General features: G+C 37.1%; 1 protein-coding gene across 2 annotated transcripts in view; it reads right to left on the bottom strand.

The window, feature by feature from the left end:
* Positions 1-25,120, bottom strand: part of COL14A1 (collagen type XIV alpha 1 chain) — a gene marked incomplete at its 3' end in the record, with an annotated part of 1,869,522 nt that overhangs the window by 1,296,845 nt on the left and 547,557 nt on the right. For both annotated transcript variants that reach the window (XM_044066920.1, XM_044066919.1), the window contains 1 exon segment: positions 6,293-6,453. In XM_044066920.1, coding sequence (XP_043922855.1) covers positions 6,293-6,453 — 161 coding nt within the window.

Genomic DNA, 25,120 nt, shown 5'->3' with positions numbered 1-25,120 from the left:
AGAGGCCTGGTGAAGAAAAAAGAACAAACAAAGGATTTTGGAGCCTCGAGACGTAGTAAGCATGGAATCCCAGTATCCATGATGCTGTAAACAGACTGAATGGCCAAGTTAAGCTTCCGAAGCCAGAAGAGACTTAAAAATCTTCAGAAAGGTAACTTTTGCTTCTTTTCATGTAGATATGGAATATTTGGATCCATCAACTGTAAAAATTAATGTGTTAGGGTATTTCATTTGAAATTTAATGTTCTTTTCAATGAGGAACTTACAGTATGGAGATAATGCTTGTCTGGCTTGTCTTATTTGCAATGGTAAATCCTGACCCATAGAAACTCTATTATTTTGCCACATAATATAACCTCCATTCTTTTTAACAGTTAGAATTATTTTATTTACATCCTGGTAGTTGAGTATTTTGACGTAAACTGGTCTAGGAATGTTTGAGGCTTGTGTTTCTCTGAGAGCTCTATGGGCGCTTTCTATAACTATTTGCTTAGCAATGTCAGAGTCATCGAACAATATTTCGAATATTTGTATGATGGTAGAAATTAAATCATTATATTGGATAGTTTCTGGAATTCCTCTAATAATTATGTTGTTCCTTCTGGATTTTGCCTCCAAGTCCAGAATTTTATTTTGCATAGACTGGATATCCATGTCATGAATGTCTGTTTTTTTTGTAAGCAATGTTATTCTGTCCTCATTTTCGGATATTCTAGCTTCCGATTTATCCATCCTTTCAAGAATTTGACTGCATGTGGCACCAAAAGAAAGTACCTGGTTTGAAAGCTCTTTTAAAGCTTCTTGTATGGGCAACAAAGCAGTTTTAATGTCTTTCATGTTAGCCAGTTGATCTGGTTTATTTGTCATTCCAGCTTTTAAAAGTTCCTGCTGTTTTATAGTCTTCTGCCTTTTTATTGTTGAATCTTTTTCTGGTGACTGAAGTGCTGATAATTTGGTTTTAGTTGTTGTTGTTTCCATACTTTTTTCCACTTTTGACATTGTGAAGCAAAGCAAAACTCTAGTAAAACTAACCAGTAAATATCCACGATTACTAGTCAGGCAGTTCCTTTGTTTAATACTCTGTTCAGAGTCAGACAGACAATCAGCTCTAATCCTGTGAGTTTGATTAATTTCCTCCTGTTATTTCACCTCTCAAGCAATATTTAGTTGTAGTGGAATAGATATAGCCAACAATTAGTGTAAAAAATCTTGTAGTATATCCTCAGGGTTGATTTTTATTCCGAGTAACTGGAGAGCTGTAGATATGCAGTGTCTACAGAATGGCGGCCATCTTTTATGTGTTCAAATTTTGATTTGTTTAAAACAGAGGTGGACAAATTGGTTAATATGTTTGGGGCCCGAGGTTACCCATTAGGTTTTATTAACAATATTAAGGATCAGGTGTGTTCTGAATGGGGTACTAGGTTTAAGCCATTATTAGGTGAAGATGAGGAGAATGTTAATCACAACAGAGATGTAGATACAGATTTTACACAAACCATGGTATTAATGTATGGTGAAACATCACAGGTAGTTAAAAACATAATTAAAAACAATTGGGCGATGTTTAAAGGGAACACGGAATTACTTAAAATCCTTGGTGATGGCCCTCACTTTACATACCGGGTTAACAGGAATTTAAAGAATTTATTAGAAAACCCATTCCCTGATTAAAAATGTTATAGAAGAGGTACTTATAAATGTGGGGCCTGTGATTATTGTAGGTTTATTATTGATACTACTTCTGTTTCACTTGGACCTAACCAGACAATAGTTAACTTTGTGGCAGGCACATGCACCTCCCAGGGCTTAGTATATTTAGCCATTTGCCAGATCTGTGGTCATTTTTACGTTGGAAAAACAGAAAGGCGTTTGAGTAGGAGAATCTACGAGCATACGTATAGTATTTTGAAAAAGGATGACAATAGCGCCTTATACAAACATATTAAAACTAATAATGCTGACCACCATTTCAGATTTGGTATTTTGGAAATTGTAGGTAAAAACTTTAGTGGGGGTGATTGGGGTAACCAGCTGCTTCGGGCTGAAGTTAGATGGCAGTTGAGGTTAAATGCCACAGTTCCCCCAGGTTTAAATGAACACATTAGTTTAAAGCCCGAACTGAGGTATCGAGCAACACAATTTTGACAATTGTTTTTAACATACTAGTATTTTTATAATCTTGACAACTTCAATTTTAAAATTCATTTTTAAAAAATACATGTTACAAAATTTTTACAATTGAATGTGTACTTGTAAGACATGTAGTTTTATATGTGGAATTTCAAGCTTTTAATGTTGAAAATACACTGTCACTTTAATTTTGAATTGTTTTGTTTAATTGATGGTACTAGGTACATATAAAAATGGTGATAGTATCCATTATTAACTGTTCTGATGAAGTCTATCGACGAAAGCGCTTGACCTGTTTTGTGGATTAACTTTTGTACAGTGGAATATTTTATGTGGATCGAATAAAGGTGCTTTTCAACTGGTGGTTGTAGGTTACTGGCTCAAGGAGTGGTTTGTTGGCTGTTTTATATATATATATATATATATATACATATATATATATATATATATATATATATATACATACATATAAAAAAAAATATATATATATATATATATATATATATATGGATCTACTTCATTTGATTGACAGACCATTTGATCGAAACTCATTTGGTTGAAATTTCATTTGATTGAAAACCAGTATTCAAGGCATGAAACTGGGATTTTCCCCCCTTCCCAATGTAGTGCGACCCTGGAGTTGATATATATAGTTAGAGGGGGTGGGGGCACCACATTGGGGGGTGTGGAGGCAAAGCCCCCATCTATTTTCGTTTAAAATGTCTACTTTTTCTTTTATTCTTCTTTTAAACGAAAATAAGTAGGGGGCTTCACCCCCCACACCCCCCAATGTGGGGGGCTGTGCCCCCCCACCCCCTAACTATATATATTAACTCCAGGGTCACACTACATTAGGGAGGGGGGCAAATCCTATTTTCATGCCTTGAATACTGGTTTTCAATCAAATGAAATTTCGACCAAATGAGTTTCGATCAAATGGTCTGTCGATCAAATGTAGACCCATATATATATATATATATATATATATATATATATATATATGTATGTATAAATTAATCATGCCCACACCAAAATATCAATATCATCATCATCATCATTCCCCTTTTTCCTACTTTCTACATGGGGTCAGTGTGTCATGTCAATTGTTGCCATCTCTCTTGATTCAGTGTACTCTCCTACCTTCGACAGTCATGCCTGACTGTCACACATCTTCTCTAATGCAATCCTGCCATCTCTTTGCTGAATGCCCTTTTTGCCTCTTGCTTTCTTCCTGCCTGTCCCAGATCTTCTCCACCAGACTGATCACCAAAATACTGATACCAAAAAGCATTTTTCAGTGTCTGAGATGGAACTAGAGAGCCAATGTGGTGACCATGGAAACTACGGATTGATGGAAATTGCAGGATGCGATGCTCTGTCTGTGGGAGGGGGGAGCGGGTAACAGAAGAGGTGCCCTGTAACCTGCAAGGATCTAGAGTTAGAGACAGGGAGTACAAGTAGTGGGTGGGTCCTCCATTAGATACAGGGGACTCAGATTTAAAAACAGCAAGTATAAGCAACTGGGGTTCTGGGAGTACATTGGTAACAGCCCCTTCAAAACAATTTTAAGTAAGATTTTCTTAAACTGACATTTGGCTAAATTTTCAGCTGAAAATGAAATAAATTGAATAAATGATTTCCTTACTTATCCTTTAATCAGAACCACTCTTCTTGTGGTCTATATTACGTGATCGAATGGTCAGTCAAACAGGTAATAGTCGACCAGTAACAATCAAACCACCAAAATGTCGAACGGTTCAATGGAGATCTCCATACAGTGTGGAAATGGAATTTTTCCATTGTCTGCACTGTAGTGCGATCTCGGAGTTGGTATATAAGTACCAGGGGTGTGGGACGTCCAGGGGGGGCTTGCCCCCTGCGTAGACCGTTTAAATAGTTTGTATGGGTTTTTCTTTTTTTATTTTCCATTTGACATTGTGGCGGTTCAATTATTACAGGTTGACTATTACATGTTCGACTATTTGACCATTCGATCACGTAATTTAGACCCTCTTCTTGTGTTTTCCACTTCAGAACAAACTCAACAAATACAACTCCTGTGAGATAATCTTTGACACCAGATTTACATTTCTGTAATGCTAACAGCAGTTTTTCTGTCATAATTATGGAACGTATTCACTACTTACTACATATTCTCTACTTTAACTCCATACTACAGCTATTCATATGTACTGGTGGTAACTCCAGGTAAAATGGATTATTTCGGGTGCTCAGATCTACCAAGTCCAACTGAAATGCTATGATTCCTTAATCTATGATTAAAGAAAGGATTTGTTGGCATCTGTGAAAAAATTACCCTACCTGCAACTGCTGCAGGTTCCTTTCTTCTGCTTCTTATCTTGTGAAAGTGAGTTTTTTGTTTTGCTTTACTAACAAAATTCTGAATTGACCTAGACTCCTACAGCCTCCCCTCAACTTAGTTACCCTACAGCATATCAAGGGAGTTCAGCTACAGAGACAAAGAGAAAGCCTTCTATTCAATCTGCTGTTCTGAGTCTGCATTAATAAAGTATACCACTAAACCTCAGCTCCTCAGAGGCACTATCCATGTGTGTGTGTGTGTGTGTGTGTGTGTGTGTGTGTGTGTGTGTGTGTGTGTGTGTGTGTGTGTGTGTGTGTGTGTGTGTGTGTGTGTGTATGTGTGTGTGTGTGTGTGCGTGTGTGTGTGTGTGTGTGTGTGTGTGTGTGTGTGTGTGTGTGTGTGTGTGCGTGTGTGTGTGTGTGTCTAATGATGCCTTTATCCTAAGATTATAATGCCTTTTTTTTTTCTTTTAGCATACATAGCTGTTTTTACAGATTTACCTTCAAAATGTCGAATGCCATAATGTCTAATGTTCATTTGGCTGAAAAATAACATTTAAACCCAAAATATTGAATGATCAAAATGTCTAAAATCATTTCATTGAAAAAGCAATGAGATCACCTCTACTATTGTGCAGGGGGATACACCCCCCTGCACCCCTCATGTGGGAGGCTGTGCCCCCACACCCCCCTACTTAAATATACCAACTCCAATATCGCACTACAGTGCAGAAATGGGCAAATTTTATAATTTTGACATTGTGAGTTTAGACTAATTTTATTTCAACATTTTGATCACTCAATATAATGCATTCAACCAATTCATTTTCAATCATTTAGCATTCAGCATTTTGAAGTAAACCGTTTTTATTTTACTGGAAAGACACAATTCTTGTCTCCACTGATATTTTTTCTAGTCCTGATCTGCTTAGGAAGCACTGAAGACGTAAATATTTTGCTCATATCAGTTATACTACCCGCGATCCTAACAACATGTACCCCACAGATCTGGTCATTGTATAGTTTAGTGGATTTTCTTACTGTAAAGCCCTCTACTTTGAGGAAATTATTCTAATGACATTTTTTAGTAAAAGATTCTCCATGGCTCCTGTTGCTCGCGTTTTTGAATAACCATATTTCTCATGTTAAAGAGACGCAATTAGCTGGAACATTTAACAAGCAAATCCCAAAGAGAACACAACATTAACTTATGCAAGGTGGCTGAGCAGGTGTACCAGTTCTGCTGCAAGCTTTTCTTTTTGAATACATAATGCACACCTTGCTTCACTCAAATGCCTCTTGGTTTTACCTCCCTCCACTCTTGCCCCTTTATTTGTGGTTTGTTCAAATTACACATTTACTTTACAATACTATTCATATCACCTTAATGGACTTTATACAGAGATAGCAACTTAATCTTTAACACTTAATACAGAATTGTTTAAATCCTCTGTAAGCTAACCTGTGTATGTTCTCATCTTATATTGTCTCTTATTTTCTTTGTAGCTGGTTCATGATCAAAAAAGGTCAGTGGACCAGCCCACATAACGTAACAATCAAACTGAAACTAAATAAAAACAAATAAATAGTGGAAATTTCTGCTTAGCGAGATTGTATAATTTTTTTCTATTTTGTCTTTTTGGTGAAAAGACAGTTTACTATTCTTGCATGGAGAAAAATGGACAATCATTATTTCTCAACCAAGCAAATGGAACTTATCACCCAGTGACAGTGTGACCTACACTGCTTCAATTTTTGATCATGCAAAGAATATGTGCATTTATACTGACATGTTTATGTTCAGATAATCTATTCTAGAAATCAGATTTTAACTTACCTCTTCTGGCTGTCCTCCTCTGGTGGGATAGTACACAACTCGATACTTTTCAACATTACCAGGTGCATGTGTCCAGGTGACACGAAACGATCTTGCTGTTACCTCAGACGTTGTAATGTTTGCAGGTGATCCCACAGCAGTGCCAACATTAGTATTAGTACCTGAAAACCAAAGAAAAATAAGGCCCAATAACAATACTTATCACTTACTTATATACTGACAAGTAAGGCTTGCCAAGGCTTTCGTATGCTACCTTTCTTTACTTGCGAGGAATGGGATAATAGCACAGGAAGTATAAAGACTATTGTGTGACCGTAAGTCACATAACCAGACATTGCTTTCAAGACAACCCTGAAATGGGACTTTTGTGTTCAGTGGGCTTACACAGTTAATAAAAAATTAAATGGATAAATATTTCCAGTTAAGAAAAATCATAGCACAGCAACACTTGTCCACAAAACTGCGCAGCTATCTGATTAACTTATCCTGGAAGTACATTTTTTCTCAGGCTCTGATTTAAATTTTCCTACATGGTACAACAAGTTATTTGCTCTTTTATAACAGAGTACATGCTTTCCTCTGAATAATCTTCATATATGTGCAAACTATAATATAATTGAAGCTCTCATGTCTTCAGCTAAAGACAAAAAAGCAGCAAGAGGAGCTCAGACAGTTTAATTGTGAATCAAAGCATATCACAAAAAGTCCAAAACAAATAACTCATCTCAAGGAAAATAAAGCATTGTCTGTTTTATTTTAAAAAGATGTAAGAATGAGCACAAGCAATAGCTCTTTTCAGCTGAAACTTGTAGGGATTGTTTTCAACTAACAAGACAAAAGACATCTGAAATGTATGTATGTAAATTACATATGAAATGTAATTTGGTAGAGAAGAAAAATGTAAAAAAAAATGCTTTTCTTTGTTGTAGACACCTCATTATACTGCAGTCAATATCCCATACAGATATCAAACACTAGTTTCTGTCAAATGAAGTGGTAGAGGCATATCAGGTGACAAAGTGATCAAATATGAAGCAAATTAGAAGGAAACATTGAGATATAAGTACAGTTCTGCATGCTCAACACTTTGCTATATGGTGGATGTATGGGGGAAAAACAGGCCATAACATACAATAATTTAAATATATATATATTTAAAATATATATATTTGTTGTTGTCCCCATAAAATATCTCATGCTGTACTTGTGATAAAACAGAAAGAAGATTCATTCATTTTTTCACTATTTGTTAAATGTAGTTTGTGGTCACAAGTGTGCAGTAAAACATGGAAAGAATCCTGGATGAGACACCAGTTCACATACATAGCATACATGCAGGGCCCACAAGTAGGGCAGAATAAAGCATTACCACTTTAGTTGGCTACATGTTTTTTGAAATAACAGAAGAAATCAGAGACCCAAATGTACAACTGCCTCAGACAGAAGAGGGTATCCAGACTCCAGACAGAATTCACTCTAGTATATCTCTCAGTTGTCCCTGTTTTGCAGAACTTCCCTGATTATATCTAATATTTTGCCCTGTATATAACACATTTTTTTGAATTTACAGTCAGTAATGCCAGACATTAAACTGTCATACTTCATAGTCTTTAGAAAATGCATGCTGATGTAACACTTGTTAATTGTCCATGATTTGGGGTCTTTGCCTGCCCCCGCCTCATTATTTTTAACTTTGTCCAGAATTCTTGAACAAAGAAGTTGAGAAGTAAGTTGTCCAGTCAGGAATGGAACTGGCCCAGAAAGCACTCTGAAGTCACAAACTGCCTACAGTAACTGACTATAGAAGGATATTTGAATGTGCGCTTATAATAGTTGTGATACCTCCGAATATTTACAACCACAAATCCCAGTATCCTTTCTTATGACCTTCCTGATGAAGTGAAGATCTTACATATAATGACTTAAAAATAACGGTACTTACGTATTATTGCAACCACATACTGTTCATTTTTTCAAAGAACTTTTCTGAGTGTGACAGCTGTAATTTCTGAGAGCACAACATTTATGCAACCTAAAGTGATGTATCACTTGACTGCACTATTTATTACTATTGTTATTTTGGTACTTACGTATTATCGCAACCACAGTTTGTCAGAATTCATGGCGGTCTCGGCAGGAAGTTAGTTTAGTGATAATGGAATGTTGCGGAGACCACTGCAAATTTTGACAAATTTAAAAAATAAAATTAGATTAAAACTGTTGTAACCTTTTTTATACATAATATTCCAGTTAGAAAAGGTCTGCCTTAACTGATGCAAACCAGATTTCTAGTGAGAATGTGAATACAGTGTGGTTGCACTACAGTCATTTGAAAGACTTTATATTTTAATGTTTGAACTGTATGTGGCTTTCCTTGTGATTTCTTTTTGTGATTGGCATGTTTGATAGCGTACACAGGTGGAAAGGGGTAGGATTATTAACACCACTTACCGTTATCTTACGGAGTTTGTTATCTTAAAAAAAAGTTGAACAAAGCAGGGGTAGGATTATTAAAATGACTTGCTGTTTTCTGGTGGAGTTCATTATCTTAAAAAAGCTGAACAAAAACATTACTGTTTTATAAATTTATGAAAGCGATGTTTAAACAAGCGTATTGTGACAACCACGTACTGTCAGCATTCACACCATTCTAAGCAACACGTTATTTAACTGAGAATGGAATGTTGCCGTGAATGCTGACAGTATGTGGTTGCGATAATACTTAAGTATCAAAATGAGGATATAACAATTATTATGAAAATATTGATATCTCTCTAAAATTGCAAGTTTGTGCTTGGCAGAATAAATTCAGCTCGCAGTGTTGGAATTTTCCTCAAATTGCAGGCCCCAAACATCAACTTACATTTTTTTAAATAATTGTGAGCCATAAACGCCATACAAGAGTATCTGACATAATTGCACCTTAGAGCATGAAAAATCTACCTTATGGACAGAAAAGTGATCATTTTGGTTTGGAGTTAACGAGTGACACCTAACATCCTTGTGAATGTTCAGAAAAAGGTGCTTATTTGTAAGTGCTGAATGAAAAACATTGAGAAATGCCTAATATATAGTCTGAAGTGATTGATTTAATTGTTATCATTTGATGATCTAGAATATTTTTCAAAAGCTGCAAAATATTTTTGTTATGCTAATTATTTAAAAAGCTAATCATTTCTTATGACTACTACAGCAAGTGATTTTGCTAAGTGAGTGTATAATCTACTTTCACGGTGGAAAATATATTTCGACTCTCACATGAAAATAACTGCTACCACATACAGGAATCATCCTTACAAAATGGCTAGAGAGTAAATTCTATGGAAACATTAAAAAAAATGCACCACTGACAAGACATATTTTACCACATGAAAGGCTATGACATACCAGCGAAAAGTTATTACATTTTTTTGAAAACAATTTAGTTTTATCATCTTGTGATCCTGCTTTAATAATGTGGTATGAATCTTTAAAACTTGCTCAAATGGTATCTTCACCCACTGATTATGAAATCACCATCAAGGGAGAATTAGGTAATAATGCTTTCATTATTCCTTATTACTAGGCCTACAGATGTATGTTGAAAATGTGATCCAAACTTGTTAAGAAAGTATCAGGCAACGCTTATCTGCTGAAAAGTATAGTGCAATGCATTGACTTTTGGAAAGCTTACAGAACTATATTATATGAGATGGTCAGGTGGAGTGGAAGTCCAAATGAGAAAAAGCAGAGAGGCAATTTCATGGATAAACTGTCAGTAAGGGGACCATTCCCAGTGAAACTGCATGTGACTTTGAATGTAGGTGGGAAACAGTTACAAATGGATGCAGATGGTATTCTACTTATTTTTATTTATTATATTTAAACCACCTTGTGTTGTCAGATGTGTTTTTTTCTAGTTATCACGAGTAAGTCATTGCTGGATGTAACTTTTACAACTGTCCAGTACTATGCACAGCTGAACTGGTTTCATCTGCTTCTCCACTACAAAGAGAGATGGTGATGGATATTTCTAATTATTACAGGATAGATAAAGAGGATGTCCATTATGCATTCAATTTCCAACAGACCATGGTATTTCTAATTATTACAGGATAGATAAAGAGGATGTCCATTATGCATTCATTTTCCAACAGACCATGGTATTTCTAATTATTACAGGATAGAGAAAGAGGATGCCCATTATGCATTTATTTTCCAACAGACCATGGTATTTCTAATTATTACAGGATAGATAAAGAGGGTGTCCATTATGCATTCATTTTCCAACAGACCATGGTATTTCTAATTATTACAGGATAGATAAAGAGGATGTCCATTATGCATTCATTTTCCAACAGACCATACTATTTCTAATTATTACAGGATAGATAAAGAGGATGTCCATTATGCATTCATTTTCCAACAGACCATGGTATTTCTAATTATTACAGGATAGATAAAGAGGACGTCCATTATGCATTCATTTTCCAACAGACCATGGTATTTCTAATTATTACAGGATAGATAAAGAGGATGTCCATTATGCATTCATTTTCCAACAGACCATGGTATTTCTAATTATTACATAATAGATAAAGAGGATGTCCATTATGCATTCATTTTCCAACAGACCATGGTATTTCTAATTATTACAGGATAGATAAAGAGGATGTCCATTATGCATTCATTTTCCAACAGACCATGGTATTTCTAATTATTACAGGATAGATAAAGAGGATGTCCATTATGCATCCATTTTCCAACAGACCATTCATTCCTGGTAACAGACCTATTGTAAAAAAAGGGATTTTTGTACATTTTTTTCCAAAACTGCTACCATAACAATCTGTCTTTCCTCATGCATGTGGTGTCTTCAGCAGTGATTATATGAAGTAAGAAAAGAATATGGGAAGTGTGATTGCTGAGCTCAAAGTCGATAGATTTTGTACTTGTTTGCAATTAGTTTTATTTAACAAATAATGTAGTAGGGAAATAGTATTCAAGCCACTTAATACAGAAAATAGATTGTTGTATTTTTCTGCATTAGTTTTCTTTGACAAAAATTATTTTTGTGAAACATTAATCAAATCAGGTTTCATTATCCTGAGACATAAATGTTTTATAGTATTCTTGTTCTATGTTTTCACAATGTCTACACAGTGGTCATTTCCACTGGTGTAAAGGGATAAATCCTGACTATGACCAAGAATAAACTGGTACTTGATAACAGGTATGGTTATCCACTGGAATAGGTGTGGTGATGAAGGGTGTGGCTATCATCAGAGGAGAGGAGGCAGAACAGGGCCAATGTATGCTAGTATCATTCAGAGGAGGGACAGCAATGCTTGGAAGTGCCCTGGGCCAATGTATGCTAGTATCATTCAGAGGAGGGACAGCAATGCTTGGAAGTGCCCTGGGGCATATCTTTGACTCACCTTGCCATGAATTTGGTTTAATTCCTCAGCAGGTGCACAGAATCATGTGAGTACATTTATGAAGAGGTATAGTGGTACTTGTGGTGATGCAGGATGTGCACCTAATGCTCAAAAGGAGGGCTTAGGGACTTAAAGAAAAAAATGTCACTGCTGTGATGCCATAGAAGTCACAGACAATACCTATGGCTACCTGAATTATGGCCCTTCTGGTGTTTGAGAAGGCTTTATGGTCAGAAGGTATTGGGACAAAGGGTATACTGAAAACATTGGTACGCTGGTACATTGCACCCACCTCTCATCGATTTCTTAATGTAATGGGAGACATAGATTTTGTGGTGCAGTTAAAATGAGTGACAGCAAAGCACTCACAAATGGGGGACTATAAGGAATACTAATATTTAGGACAGGAGTAACATCCCCAAATGATACTTTTCAGCTATATATTTATGTCCGGTTCTGTTTTAAATATTGTATTTCTAACTGATTTTAATTTCTTTTCTAAACATTATGTTAAAGCACTGCATGTACAATGAAGCTATCACTTTTACATGGACAATATGAGAGAGAGAGAGAGAGAGAGAGATGATCTAACATACAACATGGAAGTATATCCTCCATCATGGGGAACATTTGAGAAATCTAACAAAATGATACACCTACTGCCTAGCAGGCATAACAAGAAGCAATGGGATATGATAAGCTGTCATGAATCACTGTCCAAAATATTCACCTCTCAAGTCAGCTGTTCTCTCTGATTCATCTATATAGCACATATACTCCATTTGAATTGTAAGGCATAAGCAAGAAATGAAACTTTTTTATATCACAAAAATGTAAGTGTAATAAAAACATGATCATTTTGCAGAGTTTGTAAGTTAATCCCTATGCCTTTAACAGTATGATACAGTTCAAATTATTTAAATACAATTTTAGACAGGATGGGTCTATGTTACCTTGAGTAATGAGTAAGGGGAGATGGTTGCCTGGCTATGGTGCCAAAAACCAAAAAGCCTGATAACTGACTGAACTATTAGAAGATTGTCCAGTACTCTATCTTGTAATGGCAATAAAATGTTTAGGCAGAAAGGATATAAAGGAAAACATTTTTCTGTTGTTTTGTCTGTACTTAGCCCTATAAACCTTGATTAAAAGTCTAAATTATTTGGCTATGCTACAGAAGGAAATTGATATCTAATGAAAGATGTTTTTGACTAATAGGTGGTTATACCCTGATGGAAATGTATTAGACTTTGTAGCTAAATTAAGATTAGAATAGTGTGTAACAATGCAGATACTGTTCTAGTTGTGGACAGAAGACCAGTAGCTGCTTCCAAAACTGACTGGGTTTCCACTCATCTGAGGAACGCTGTGGTGATTGCTGTGTTTCTATTGGAATGTGTTCTTACATGGCCTACTTCAGGTTTCCCATGAAAAGAGTTAGAAAACACAATACCATGGCCAAGCCATTTTGATAGTTTGTTGATTGACAGGCTTTCTCTCCCTGACTTTTATGAAACAGAGAAATAGCTAGTCTGATTTTATAATTCCATTAGTTGTGTCTCAGCTGCCTTTTCTCATTCAAATCGTGTAAGGTTCTCTCTTCCTTGTTTCGTTAGTTTAGAAAAGCAAAGGGAGGTGGATAGTTGATTCAAGGAAAGTTCTGTCACCACTTCAGGCATAAAAGAAGGTTTGGAATGCAGGATGACTGTGTCACTCTTAAAGATAAAAATAAAATTATGTAACATTAAGGCATGCAGCTTAGAAGTCTTTCTAGCAGATGTTATGGTTTGGAATGCAGGATGTCTGTGCCACTGTTAAAGATAAAAATAAAATTATGTAACATTAAGGCATGCAGCTTAGAAGTCTTTCTAGCAGATGTTATGGTCACCCACACAACACCTTCCATTTTAGGTATTTTAGTGGTACTGAAACAGCATTTTCAAAGGAATCCAGTTTTATTTTTTCTAATACATAGCTGAGGTCCAATTGTGGAACAATTTCATTTTTATGTAGTATGAAGTAGAGCCCATGGTTTTCATTTTTAGGTGGTATGAAGTGGAGCCATGGTGCAACAATTTCATTTTTCAGTGCTATGAAGTGGAGCCCATGGTGGAACAATTTCATTTTTAGGTAATATGAAGTGGAGCCCATGGTAGAACAATTTCAATTTTCGGTGGTAAGAAGTGGAGTCCATGGTAGAACATTTTCATTTTTAGGTATTATGAAGTGGAGCCCATGGTGGAACAATTTCATTTTTCGGTTTTATGAAGTGGAGCCCATGGTGGAACAATTTCCTTTTTTGGTGGTATGAAGTGGAGCTCATGGTGGAACAATTTCCTTTTTCGGTGGTATGAAGTGGAGCCCATGGTGGAACAATTTCCTTTTTCGGTGGTATGAAGTGGAGCCCATGGTGAAACAATTTCTTTTTCGGTGGTATGAAGTGGAGTCCATGGTGGAACAATTTCCTTTTTCGGTGGTATGAAGTGGAGTCCATGGTGGAACAACTTCCTTTTTCGGTGGTATGAAGTGGAGTCCATGGTGGAACAATTTCCTTTTTCGGTGGTATGAAGTGGAGTCCATGCTGGAACAATTTCCTTTTTCGGTGGTATGAAGTACAGTCCATGGTGGAACAATTTCTTTTTTCGGTGGTATGAAGTGGGTCCATGGTGGAAAAATTTCCTTTTTCGGTGGTATGAAGTAGAGTCCATGGTGGAACAATTTCCTTTTTCAGTGATATGAAGTGGAGTCCATGGTGGAATAATTTCCTTTTTCGGTCATATGAAGTAGAATATCCTTTTTCAAACTGCTTGATTTCCAACAGACAGAGTATAAGGGAGGCTGTAAAGGCAAGTGAGCTGAGATAAGGCATAAAACCCCTAATTGGTAAAGGTCTGATAGGTAGCTGAGAACCAGAGATTCTCCTACTGAATTTGGGTCCTGTTCTCAAGCAAGGCATTAAAGGGATAATGTGTTCCACTTCGGTAAATATGATTTCCTTGTGTGTGGTTTTCTAGCCTCCCTCAATATATGCAGCACCTCCTCTGAAAACATAGGTGGGGAAAGGATGAGTGATAAATCATCCATGCTGTCAGTCTTAGATTTCTAAGGTTGAGGTGTTGGGAGGGTGGCCTAATGGTTAAGGTGTTTGCCTTATAAACACAAGGTGCAGGGTTTGAGTCTCACAAGGGATAATTGGCTAGGCTTAAAATTGCTCGCAAGTGCAGTTAGCCTAGTACTAATCTATGAACCTGTGAGTAAGGACTCTCTTCTGTGTCAAGGGGTTTTACTCATGGAGATAACAGGATTAGTTCAGCCCTCTCTAGATGTAGCAGCAGGAAGACCCGGTATTGCCAGGGTCAAATGAATGGCACTAGCAGCACATTGGCATTGTTTCCTTTATCTTCAGTTATACCCCAGGATAAAGGTTATAAAAGAGAAATTATAAACAGACAATGGAGAAGGCAAATATTTTCCTAGCTACTGGCACTGCTGTCCTGCAGAAAAAACTTACTCACTTGACTGTTCTCTGGGAAAGCAAAGAGGTCTATGTCTGGCACACCCCACCAAGAACATGTCTCTGCTAAGCATCCATTCATGAGGGTCTGACTGTGACCTACACAGTGTGTCTGTTAGAAAATTCTATTGTGATGGGATGTAATGTGGAAAGAGTGGTAATCCTGACTCCTGGGCTACTTCCTAAGCATGCATTACCAGTCTGTAAAGTATGTAAGTGTGTGTGTCCTCTAGTTGTTTGATGACCCACATCTCCGTGGTGTTGTCTGTGAGGATATGTGGGTTGCCCCTTATCTAGATCTCTTTGAACACTTTTAGTGCTTGAACTACAATCATCATCTTTTTTATATTTCATGTTTTTTTTCTGTTGTGATACTCCAAGTTTCCTGAATTCACAGATCCCACATACCAGCTCTCCCAAACTATGTTCAAGAATTCTGTGATGAAGGTCTGGATCCTCAGGCTACCTTGAAAGGTTCCCAGGACTGAAATGCACTTTAGCTTTTCCATCATGAAATCCTCTGTCTGTTGCAAAGCAAGAGTAGGATTGTGACCTCTATGTATTATTTTAAGTACCATCAAAATGCAGGATGCCACATAGTCCAGGATCTTGAATTTTCCTGCTGTGACAAAACAGAACTGGGACAGAAGGAGGACTTTGTCTATGGGCAGGTAGGTCTTTGACTTTTCTGTCAGCATACCTCACAAAGTCTTGGCAAAAGAAATCTGGACAAAGCCTAAAATATTTGGGGAACAAAGGCTTACAAAATAGGGACGGATTTTAGATATTATAACATAAAGTTGCTAGAATATTGTGATTTGTGTTACCGCACATTTTTTTAAGAATTTCAAGTCTGAAATTCAAATATATGTTATTATTTAGTGACTTCAGTCTTCAGTGATTTGCTAGAAATTGGGGGACAAAGGCTTAAAAACAGGGACAGAGTTTAGATATTGCTCTTATTATAACTTATGAAGTTGTTAGAATAATGAAAGTTGTGTTGACATGCATTTTTGAAGAATTTGAAGTCTGAAACTCAAATATATGTCATTATTTAGTGACTTTAATCTTTAGTGATTTGCCAGAAAATCACAAATTTTATGAAGAACAGACCAAAATATGAGGCAGAAATGTGGACATTATGCAAATATCTGGACAGTTGAGAGATGTGTTAGTTGGAGGAAAGACCAGTCTGCTTGAAATATGCTACAGTAAGTTGCAGGAACTTCCTACACTCTACTACCAGGATTGCTTGAATCAGGCATTTATAAGTGTAAAAGAAATTGTGCAAGTCCTTGGTTCTGCATAAGAGAGTTATGGGAGTCAAGCATTTTTTGAAGACCCTGTGTGCAAAAGACAAACCAAAGGGCAAGGAGATAAATGATCATGGGCTTCCCCTAGTTTAAAGCTTTGGGGGCAAGGACAGTAAAAGACCTCACAATATGTCCTACATACCCATTTAAATAAGGGATAATTGGGGCTCCCAGATGTTAATAAATATGCAGCTGTATAGAAAAAATTAATCTGTGTCACCAAATGAACCTTTCCACTGTGCCAAACTTGAAGGTGAGGCACTTGGTTGTCCTTACTTACTAGGAATATTGTTGTTCAGCAACACTTTCCCTTCCTGACTAAAGGCTGTTATTATATAGAAGCCTCACAGAAAGCTATGTGAGCTTGTGCTTAATCCATATGATGGATATCTAGATGCACTAATATGGCATACTTCATACTTAATAATAGGAGAACATAAGGCATGGTGAGAAGAGTAGAGTAAACATGGCCAACAGCCACTGTCCCAAATTAGTCAGAAGTCTGGCACAGATAAAACATGCCACATTTGATTTTTATATAGAAAATATGTACTCTCTAAAAAGGACAGGTGGACAAATATTTTCAGCTGAGGCATGCCATTATGACTTCTATGATAAAAGAAAGACTCAGATCTTCCTCACCAGTTCTTTAGCAGATTCTGGACTTACTTCATCCCTTAGATTCCCACAGAGGTGTAGCTGGCTTTTCTACTATTCACTGCTGTTCCCTGATTTGGCTCCCATTAACAGATAGTTATATATGGCAAAAATAAATAAATAAATAAAGAAAGAAAGAAAGAAAGAAACATGGGCCTACAATCTGGTCAGCAGTCCTAACACTCTGGAGCCTGCCAGGTCTCATTTCTGCACCCAGCCATCAATTCAGCTGTGGAGCAAAAAACAAAAATCAACTTTTGCTTTTAAACTGTAGTAAGCCACCTGCTATATTTGTAGCAAACAGCTTGCAACAACTTAAACCAGACACAAAGTGCTGAAGCCATTTCAGTACTGCTGAAAATCATTATTGAAATTTATTTCTGAATGCTTATAGAGAAATGAATATCAGTATTGCACTAACAATTGAATGGCATATCCCAATCATGCCCCCTAACACTTAACCCCCAGATGGCTTGCCCCTTCACACCACACTGTTTAAGTTACGGGATTCCGTGAGGTAGGGATCCCTTAAAGCGCTATTGCTTTATGCCTGTCTGCCATGCACTGAAATTAAGAATATGGATGAACCTTTGAAAAATGTAATCATTAGACAATCTGTCTTGGAACATAAGGAGATACTAATATCTCAAAAATGGATTCTTAAGATCCTTAGGCTATACCCTCCCCTGTTTGATCATCAGATGAGGTTTCTTTTTTATGCATACTGGCTACCTGTGAAAAGTAAAGATAAAGGGCTTGTGTCCAGGGTTTATTGTATGGGCTGCTACCACTCAGTCTAAATCCGTTTCATAAGTTTCAGGAGTGCTCTTATGTCAAACAAATATGGCAATTAGCATGTCAAATACTTTCTCATAACTGACTCACCATGGCTTCTGATAACGTTACGTAGCAGCACAATGGTCTCAGGGCCTTCATTGGCTCCCATGAGCAGAAGGGAAAGGTAGATTAGCTAGACTGAAGCACATCATGCTCAGTCAGTGCACCTCTTTATATCACAAACAGTCTTTTGGTCCTCTTAGAGTTAATCAGTTTTCTAAGCCTTTCTGCAGTCAGTAAGAAGCACAGTATTCATGTCCATTTGCAAAACTTGACTCAAAACCAAACAATTCTGTCCATCTTTGAGTAACCAGCATACGTACTGAACCTAGTAAACATCCTTGAAAATGTTACAGAGGCTGTAGACAGTGGTCACTCTTTGCATTCTGCTTATCTTGACCTCTTGATACTATCCCCTGTATTGGTATTATTGAATAGTTAGATAAACTTAATGTAAGCCTCTACACTGTCCAATGGATTGCTATCCAACAGATCCCAAGAACTGAGAGCTGCTGATAACCTGTTTGAACTTACAACAGTAGCTAGTGGGTTACCACAGGGATCAGTACTCAACCCTCTCTTGTCTAGCATTTTTTCAGTGGACATCCAAGCAGTTTGCTGCTGACTGCAAGCTGGGCACTGTTATCTATTCATCCACAGATATTAAACTGTTCCAAAAGGAGTGGAACATGCCCATGCCTGGTGTGCTGAAAACAGTCTCAGGCTTAATGAAAGTGCAGCACTGTAGCATTCAGCAAAAAAACAAAAAGCTGTTCCCACCACATATATTATAAGTAGTACTCCTCTTCAAACAGATATGGTCATAAGAAACCAAGGTACTTACGTGGACAACTCTTTCTTGGATCTCTATTACAACGACGAACGCTTAAATGTTCAAATCTGTAAAGGTCGACCTTTACAGATCGAACAGTTAAACGTTCGAAGTTGTAATAAATTAAATTAAAAAACAAAACAAATAGAAGGAAAGGGATATAGCAGGTCAGTATCCAGCTTACATGATGTACATTTTATCTTAGGTACATTTTTAGTGTGTCCTCTTTTTCCTTTGTTTTCATATCTTTGTTGTGGTCAATAGTATTCAGATGTTATTTTATACAATATATTTTTTGACGTCTATTGGGATTTGTTATTTATGTCTGTGTATATATATATATATATATATATATATATATATATATATATATATATATATATATATATATATATACAATGTAGGGTCACCGGTATACACTAAACTAATGACCAATAGGGCCTTTAAAAGCTTAACCAAGCAACCCAATCCAACTGTGTACCCATATAACATGGATGTCTATTTAGAGAGGTATGTTAGTTAGGAGGTTGCTAAATGTTTACTCGGGGGGGGGGGGGGGGTTAGGAAATATTCACTGTCTGTCTCTGTCTGTCAGAGACATGGGCACCAGACCGGGAGTGAATTTTCAATGTCCCATCCTATAGTCAAGGTTACTTATTGAATATGGTTAGGAATGGGCTCTGCTTCACATGAATGGGGAGGCTATTCTAGAACATGGGGATCCTTTTAGACACATATCTGTCTCATCAGCATGTTCTATTTATGTTAAAAGTAAAGTTCATATCCTTGGATCTAGTGCTTCTTGTGCAATTTGTTTTGTGGATTTGCAAAAGGTCCATTGGATGGTTCTGATAAGGGCCAAGTAAAGTGGCACTATAACTTCCTTGGAACCAGATGCCATACCCTTATTTATAAGTTGGGAACATTGAATGATTTTCTTTCTACCTTGGCTAAGTGTTGTTCAAAGGCCAGATTACTGTTTAGATATGTTCCTAGGTCCTAACTACTGGATCAATTCTTAAGACTGTCATACCAATAGAGTAATTAACCTGGGTGGACATTTTCCCAAAAGGCACTGTAATGCAGTTCTTGGCATTGTGTTTTAATCTGTGACATTGGTACTTGTCATTTGTCTATGTTAGACCTTCTTGCAGGTGTCATAGGGGAATCTATGATAGCTCCCAAACTGCAGCTGTCTGCAAACTTGGTGAGCAAGAGGCCCTTGACATTAGCCTTAACCTCCAGGAATGTAATTTACTAACAGGGGTGGTCCTAGTACTGACCCCTGAAGTTCTCCACTGGTGAATGTTCTTTTGGTGGTGATGGTCTCACCAATCCTGACTTCTTGGGTCCCATTTGTGAGTCAGCTGAAAATCCAGTGAGTTATGTAGGGATTTATGCCTAGTTCATTGATTCATCAACAATACCTGAGAGGGCTATTGTAACAAACACCATAGCCAGCTCCAAGTAGGTGGTATGCACCATTTTCCCATCATCCATTGTCTTGGTGCCTCTCTCAAAGAAATCTACCAGGTTAAGTAGGCATGACCTTCCTGTGACAAAACCAAACTGGGATGGGTTCTGTGTATATAGGCTGCCAATGTCTGTTGATATTTTTCATGACAATTCATTCCATGATTTTGCATATTACACTAGTTAGAGTAATGGGTCTGTAGTTTCTGAGGTCAAATGATGGTCCACCCTCATGAGGAGGAATAACCACTGCAGTCCTCCACTCATGTGGTACATAGCCTGTTTTGAGTCTGTAGTTGAAAAGTGACTCAAGTGGTCCTGATAGGTAATATTTCAAGCTATTTAGGAGGCAGCATAGGATATTTCCTGGGCCCACTGAAGCTATGTTTTTGGCCTTAGTGAGCACTGCTATGACTTGCTCCCTCCTAATAGTTTTTTTGGGGGGGCATTATGGTAGTAGGGATTTCATGGAGGGTTGGGAGTGAAGTTAGATCCGAATTTGTCAGCCAGCATATTCTCTATATCACTCTGCTCAGTGAAGGTGACACCATTTACCACCAGTTCAGCACACTGGACATAGCTGTAGAAGGCCTGTTGGTTGTCTTTAGCCTGAGAGGCTATCTTGGCCTCATAACTGACCTTGTTAGATTTAATTAGTCCTCTTAGTTTCCTATTTAGTTTAATTAGTGATCTCTTTCATTACGAGAGTTGCTCTTTCTGATTTTGGCCATATATATATTTTTTTCCTTTTGTTATATACTCTGTTAAAGTTAGGATTGATTTGTTTTCGGGGTTTGTTATGGGCTTACTTCTGGTAGGTACAGCAGTTTCTGTGCAGCCATTTACATGGCTGTACAGAGTTTCTGTGAACAATTCCACACAGGTTGCTATGAACTCTGGGTACAGAGGGGCATTGAATTTTAACAAACTGCCACCTAATAGGATGTAGTTTGCTTTAGAATAGTTCCTACTGTTACAAGTTTTGATGTTTTTTTCCAAGTTAATTTTTATTTGGAAGGAGACAGCTTTGTGATCCAACTTCACTAGTGAGGTTGTGACACGGGGTGGTGCAGCTCTCACTCTCCCATATTGGTGAGTAAAAGGTCCAGCATGTTTGAACCTCTGATTGGAGTGTGCATGATCTGATCAAGGGTATTTGTATTAATAAAGTTCAGGAAATGTGCTAGCAAGTTGCACGCAGTATATGTTTCCCAGTCAATAGAGGGGTAGTTGAAGTCTCCCATGAGTATGGAATTTGGTTGGATGGTGAGTGTCTCCATTAGGTCTAAGTAGGTCTAGGTATGAGTCGTGGGTTTCTTGAGGCATAGATGGTGGCCTGTAGCTTGTTAGGATATGGTAAGGGACTTTATCATATGGATGAACTCCAGGGCATTATCCTATTTAACCAACCTAGAGGTAGACTTGTTGCTAACGTAGCTTGAGACACCTCCACCTTTAGCCCCCGTCTGTGTGGTTGATGGTCTAAATGTGTGGAAGGAACTGAAACCTTACACTGTCAGAGTAGTTTCTGCAGCTTTAACCATGTCCTGGTAATAGGTTCATAGGTGTGTATTAGGCTAATGGCTCTGGAGCCTTTACAAGCCTAGCCCATAGGATTACCCTGGCATCGTGCCACTCGACCTTAGTTCCTAGTGCCTCTGTCATAGATGTCTATATTCTCCAGAGTGAGGACAGCTTGTAGGTATGTGGCATTTCTTGTTAAGGCTCCTAGCACTGAGCAGTAACACCTTTAGGTTCCTTTGAGTTTTATTTGCTGGTAGTTTTGTCATCTGGCATTGCCTAAAAAGGCTCTAAGGGGTGGATAAAGTATTAAGAGCAAAACACAAACTGAGGCCACAAGCATTGCTGCAGAATTAAGCTTTACTGGTGCTTCTGGTACGTCAGCTAAATGCCTTCCAGGAATAACTTTAACTGCACCAAGCAGCTTCTTAAATACAAGTGCTAATGAATAATTGCTATCAAATTACACAGTTAAACATACATAATAACATGTTGTACTCATCTAACTTACTTAACCTTTCTAAAAATACATATTTTTATACTTTAAATTATCGCAAACAATTTATTTTATCTTCACAGAACAATGCTACAGTGTTCCAATATTAAATATTGAGGTTAACTTCAAAAGTTCATTCCCCTGGCTCATACAGTTCTCTAATTAAGAATAAATTTGCTTTCCATTTCTAAAAATGTGTGAATGAAATTACCCCCCCCTATCTGAATGTGGTCTAGCTAAAATACTAAAAAAGAAGAGGTCATTTGAGCCACCATGGGCTCTGTGAAAATGTTCTGCTACACGGCTATCCAGACAGCAATTTCTTATGTCCCCAAGATGTTCAAGTATACGTACTTTGGCCATCCTTTAAGTTTGGCCTATATACCATTTTGTTGGTGTACAACCACAACCTACTACATATACTATACCACATGAAAAACAAATGAATCTTTCAACAGAGCTGACAATTATCCCATTCATTTTTGCACCAGAGATGTTCTTAATTCTCTTGCAAACTATACATCTACAACAGACAAAGGAACCTACCCTTGTTCCCCTCTCCAAACTCACTTTAGAATTCAACAACTCCTTTATGTTTAGAAACCTGCCATAGGAAAATGTCCCCCTACTGGGAAAGAGCTCACTCACGCCATCATCCGGACTCATTACTAGCCATAAATCATCGATCAGATTTCTCAAAATATGTGAGAAAGGTGAGAACTTGGTAACAAAATATACATCCTTCTCAAATTCTCTATGTCCTACTAAATGAACTGACTGTCAATAAAATCTAACTCTCTCTCTCTGCAATTCCCACCTGTTTTTCTAACTTATTCTTAGCTTTCTCCACCATATCCAATGAATAGCCCCTCATTAACAATATTTCCGTTACTTTGATTAACTCTCCTTCTACTAGACTTTCCTCAGATGTATTTGTGAAGCATGTTTATATTCACCGTATGGTTAGGAACTCAGTTAGTGAGGGGGATGCACACTGCTGGCATGTAGAAAATTATTCACAGCAGTAGCTTTTTACATGGTTTGAACTGCATTGAATTGTCCTTGCTGATGTATAATTCAACATCCAAGAATTGCATAGCAGTTTTACTTGCTTTGTAGGTGAGGTTCAACTCAAAATAGTTTACATTTAACCCATCCGTAAATTTACCAAATTGTGTTATATCCCCTTTGCAAACAAAAATCAAATTGTCTATGTAATGCTTATATATGATGACATTTTTAGAAAAAAATGTAGTGGGATACAAAAACTGGTTTTCAAAATGAGTCATGAAAATGACAGCATAGGTGGGGGCAAAAAAACCTCCCATTGCTGTCCCCTCTTTTTCTAAAAAGAATTCCTTCCCAAATCTGAAGTAGTTGTGGGTGAGACAAATTCCAGCATTTTAACGAGGAAAAGTAGAATGTGGCCCTTCCGCTAACATTCTTTCAACAACTTCTAAGCTCCATCTTTTTTAATGCTTGTGTATAGTCATTTTATATATACTGTGGCCCAATAATAAGCGTCAGACCACAGTAACCCTTTCACACTCTTACAAAATTCCACTGTATTCTTAATGTGAGAGGGGATTCTGCATAAATGTGTTTTCAAATGTGTGTCCAACGAAATGTCCAGGCTCTGCAAGTAATCATTCACCCCGGACACAATAGGTCTCCCTGGGGTTCCCTTAGATTTTTATGTAATTTAGTGATAGTGTAAAAGCTTGGGTCTTAAGGATATTTGATGTACAATTTTTTTAACATCTGCAGCCGATAAGAATCCTAACTTTTCCCCCCTCTCTAATATTTCGAACAACTTGGCATTAAATTCACATTGGGAATTTTTAGGTAATTTTTGATAATCCTTCTTATTCAATAACAAAGCAAGTACCATTTTCTCATTTCCTGTTTTGGACGTTACCACCCAATTTCCACCTTTATCCACTTGTCTAAAACATATTCATGATTTACGTTACAAACTGCCTTAACAGCTAGCCATTCATTTTTACTTTAACTGCTTTACAGACTTGACAAATCTCAAATATTCTAATTCCACTTGCTACAAAGAATCTTTTCAAAACTCTGTACTACTGTTGAAATTTTAGGAGACATAAATCTTCTTTTTGTAGGAAAATTTGGAACAAATAGTTTGCCATAAACTGTGCAAAAAAATCACCATCAGCCCCACCCCCCCATTAACTACATCACAAACAGATACAAGATCATCTACAAAAATATCACAAAGCTCATTTTCATGTAATTGACATATTTAACAGTGAATCATGCAGTTCTATACTTTCTTGAGTCACTTTTAACAAATTTGTTTTGAAAATAAACTTTTAAATGCAGTTTTCTACAAAAACGTTTAACTTCCAAGTTGACATCACCTAGTATTGGCATTTTTGTCAGCACAAATTTTGTACCTTTCAAGAATTAATTTTTAATGTTAGTGCTGATAATCAAGTTGGATAAATCCACAATATTTAAACTGTCTTGTTTTTCAAAACACCTACTTGGAGTGCCTTGAAATATTTCCATTGTCCTTGTGTTGTTACCAACAAGTCCCAGAGAGCAAAAAGGATTACTGCCTTCTTCCTCTTCCGCGATTCTTCCGACTTCTACCTCTAGTGATGTACTGAAAATCCATATGCTGTTCTTGCTGTGCATCCTGTCTGGTTGGTTGAACATTGTTTCTCTCTTGGATAGTCTCAAAGGAAACACTTTTTTTACTTGATGCCATTTCTGTAGAAGAAAAGGATGAATTTCGGAAT

Source organism: Protopterus annectens, chromosome 3.part1, assembly GCF_019279795.1.
Source record: "Protopterus annectens isolate FY-2018-M chromosome 3.part1, PAN1.0, whole genome shotgun sequence".
NCBI lineage: Eukaryota > Metazoa > Chordata > Ceratodontiformes > Protopteridae > Protopterus > Protopterus annectens.
The sequence above is the reverse complement of the archived record's forward strand: the minus strand, read 5'-3'. Positions and strand labels throughout refer to the sequence as shown.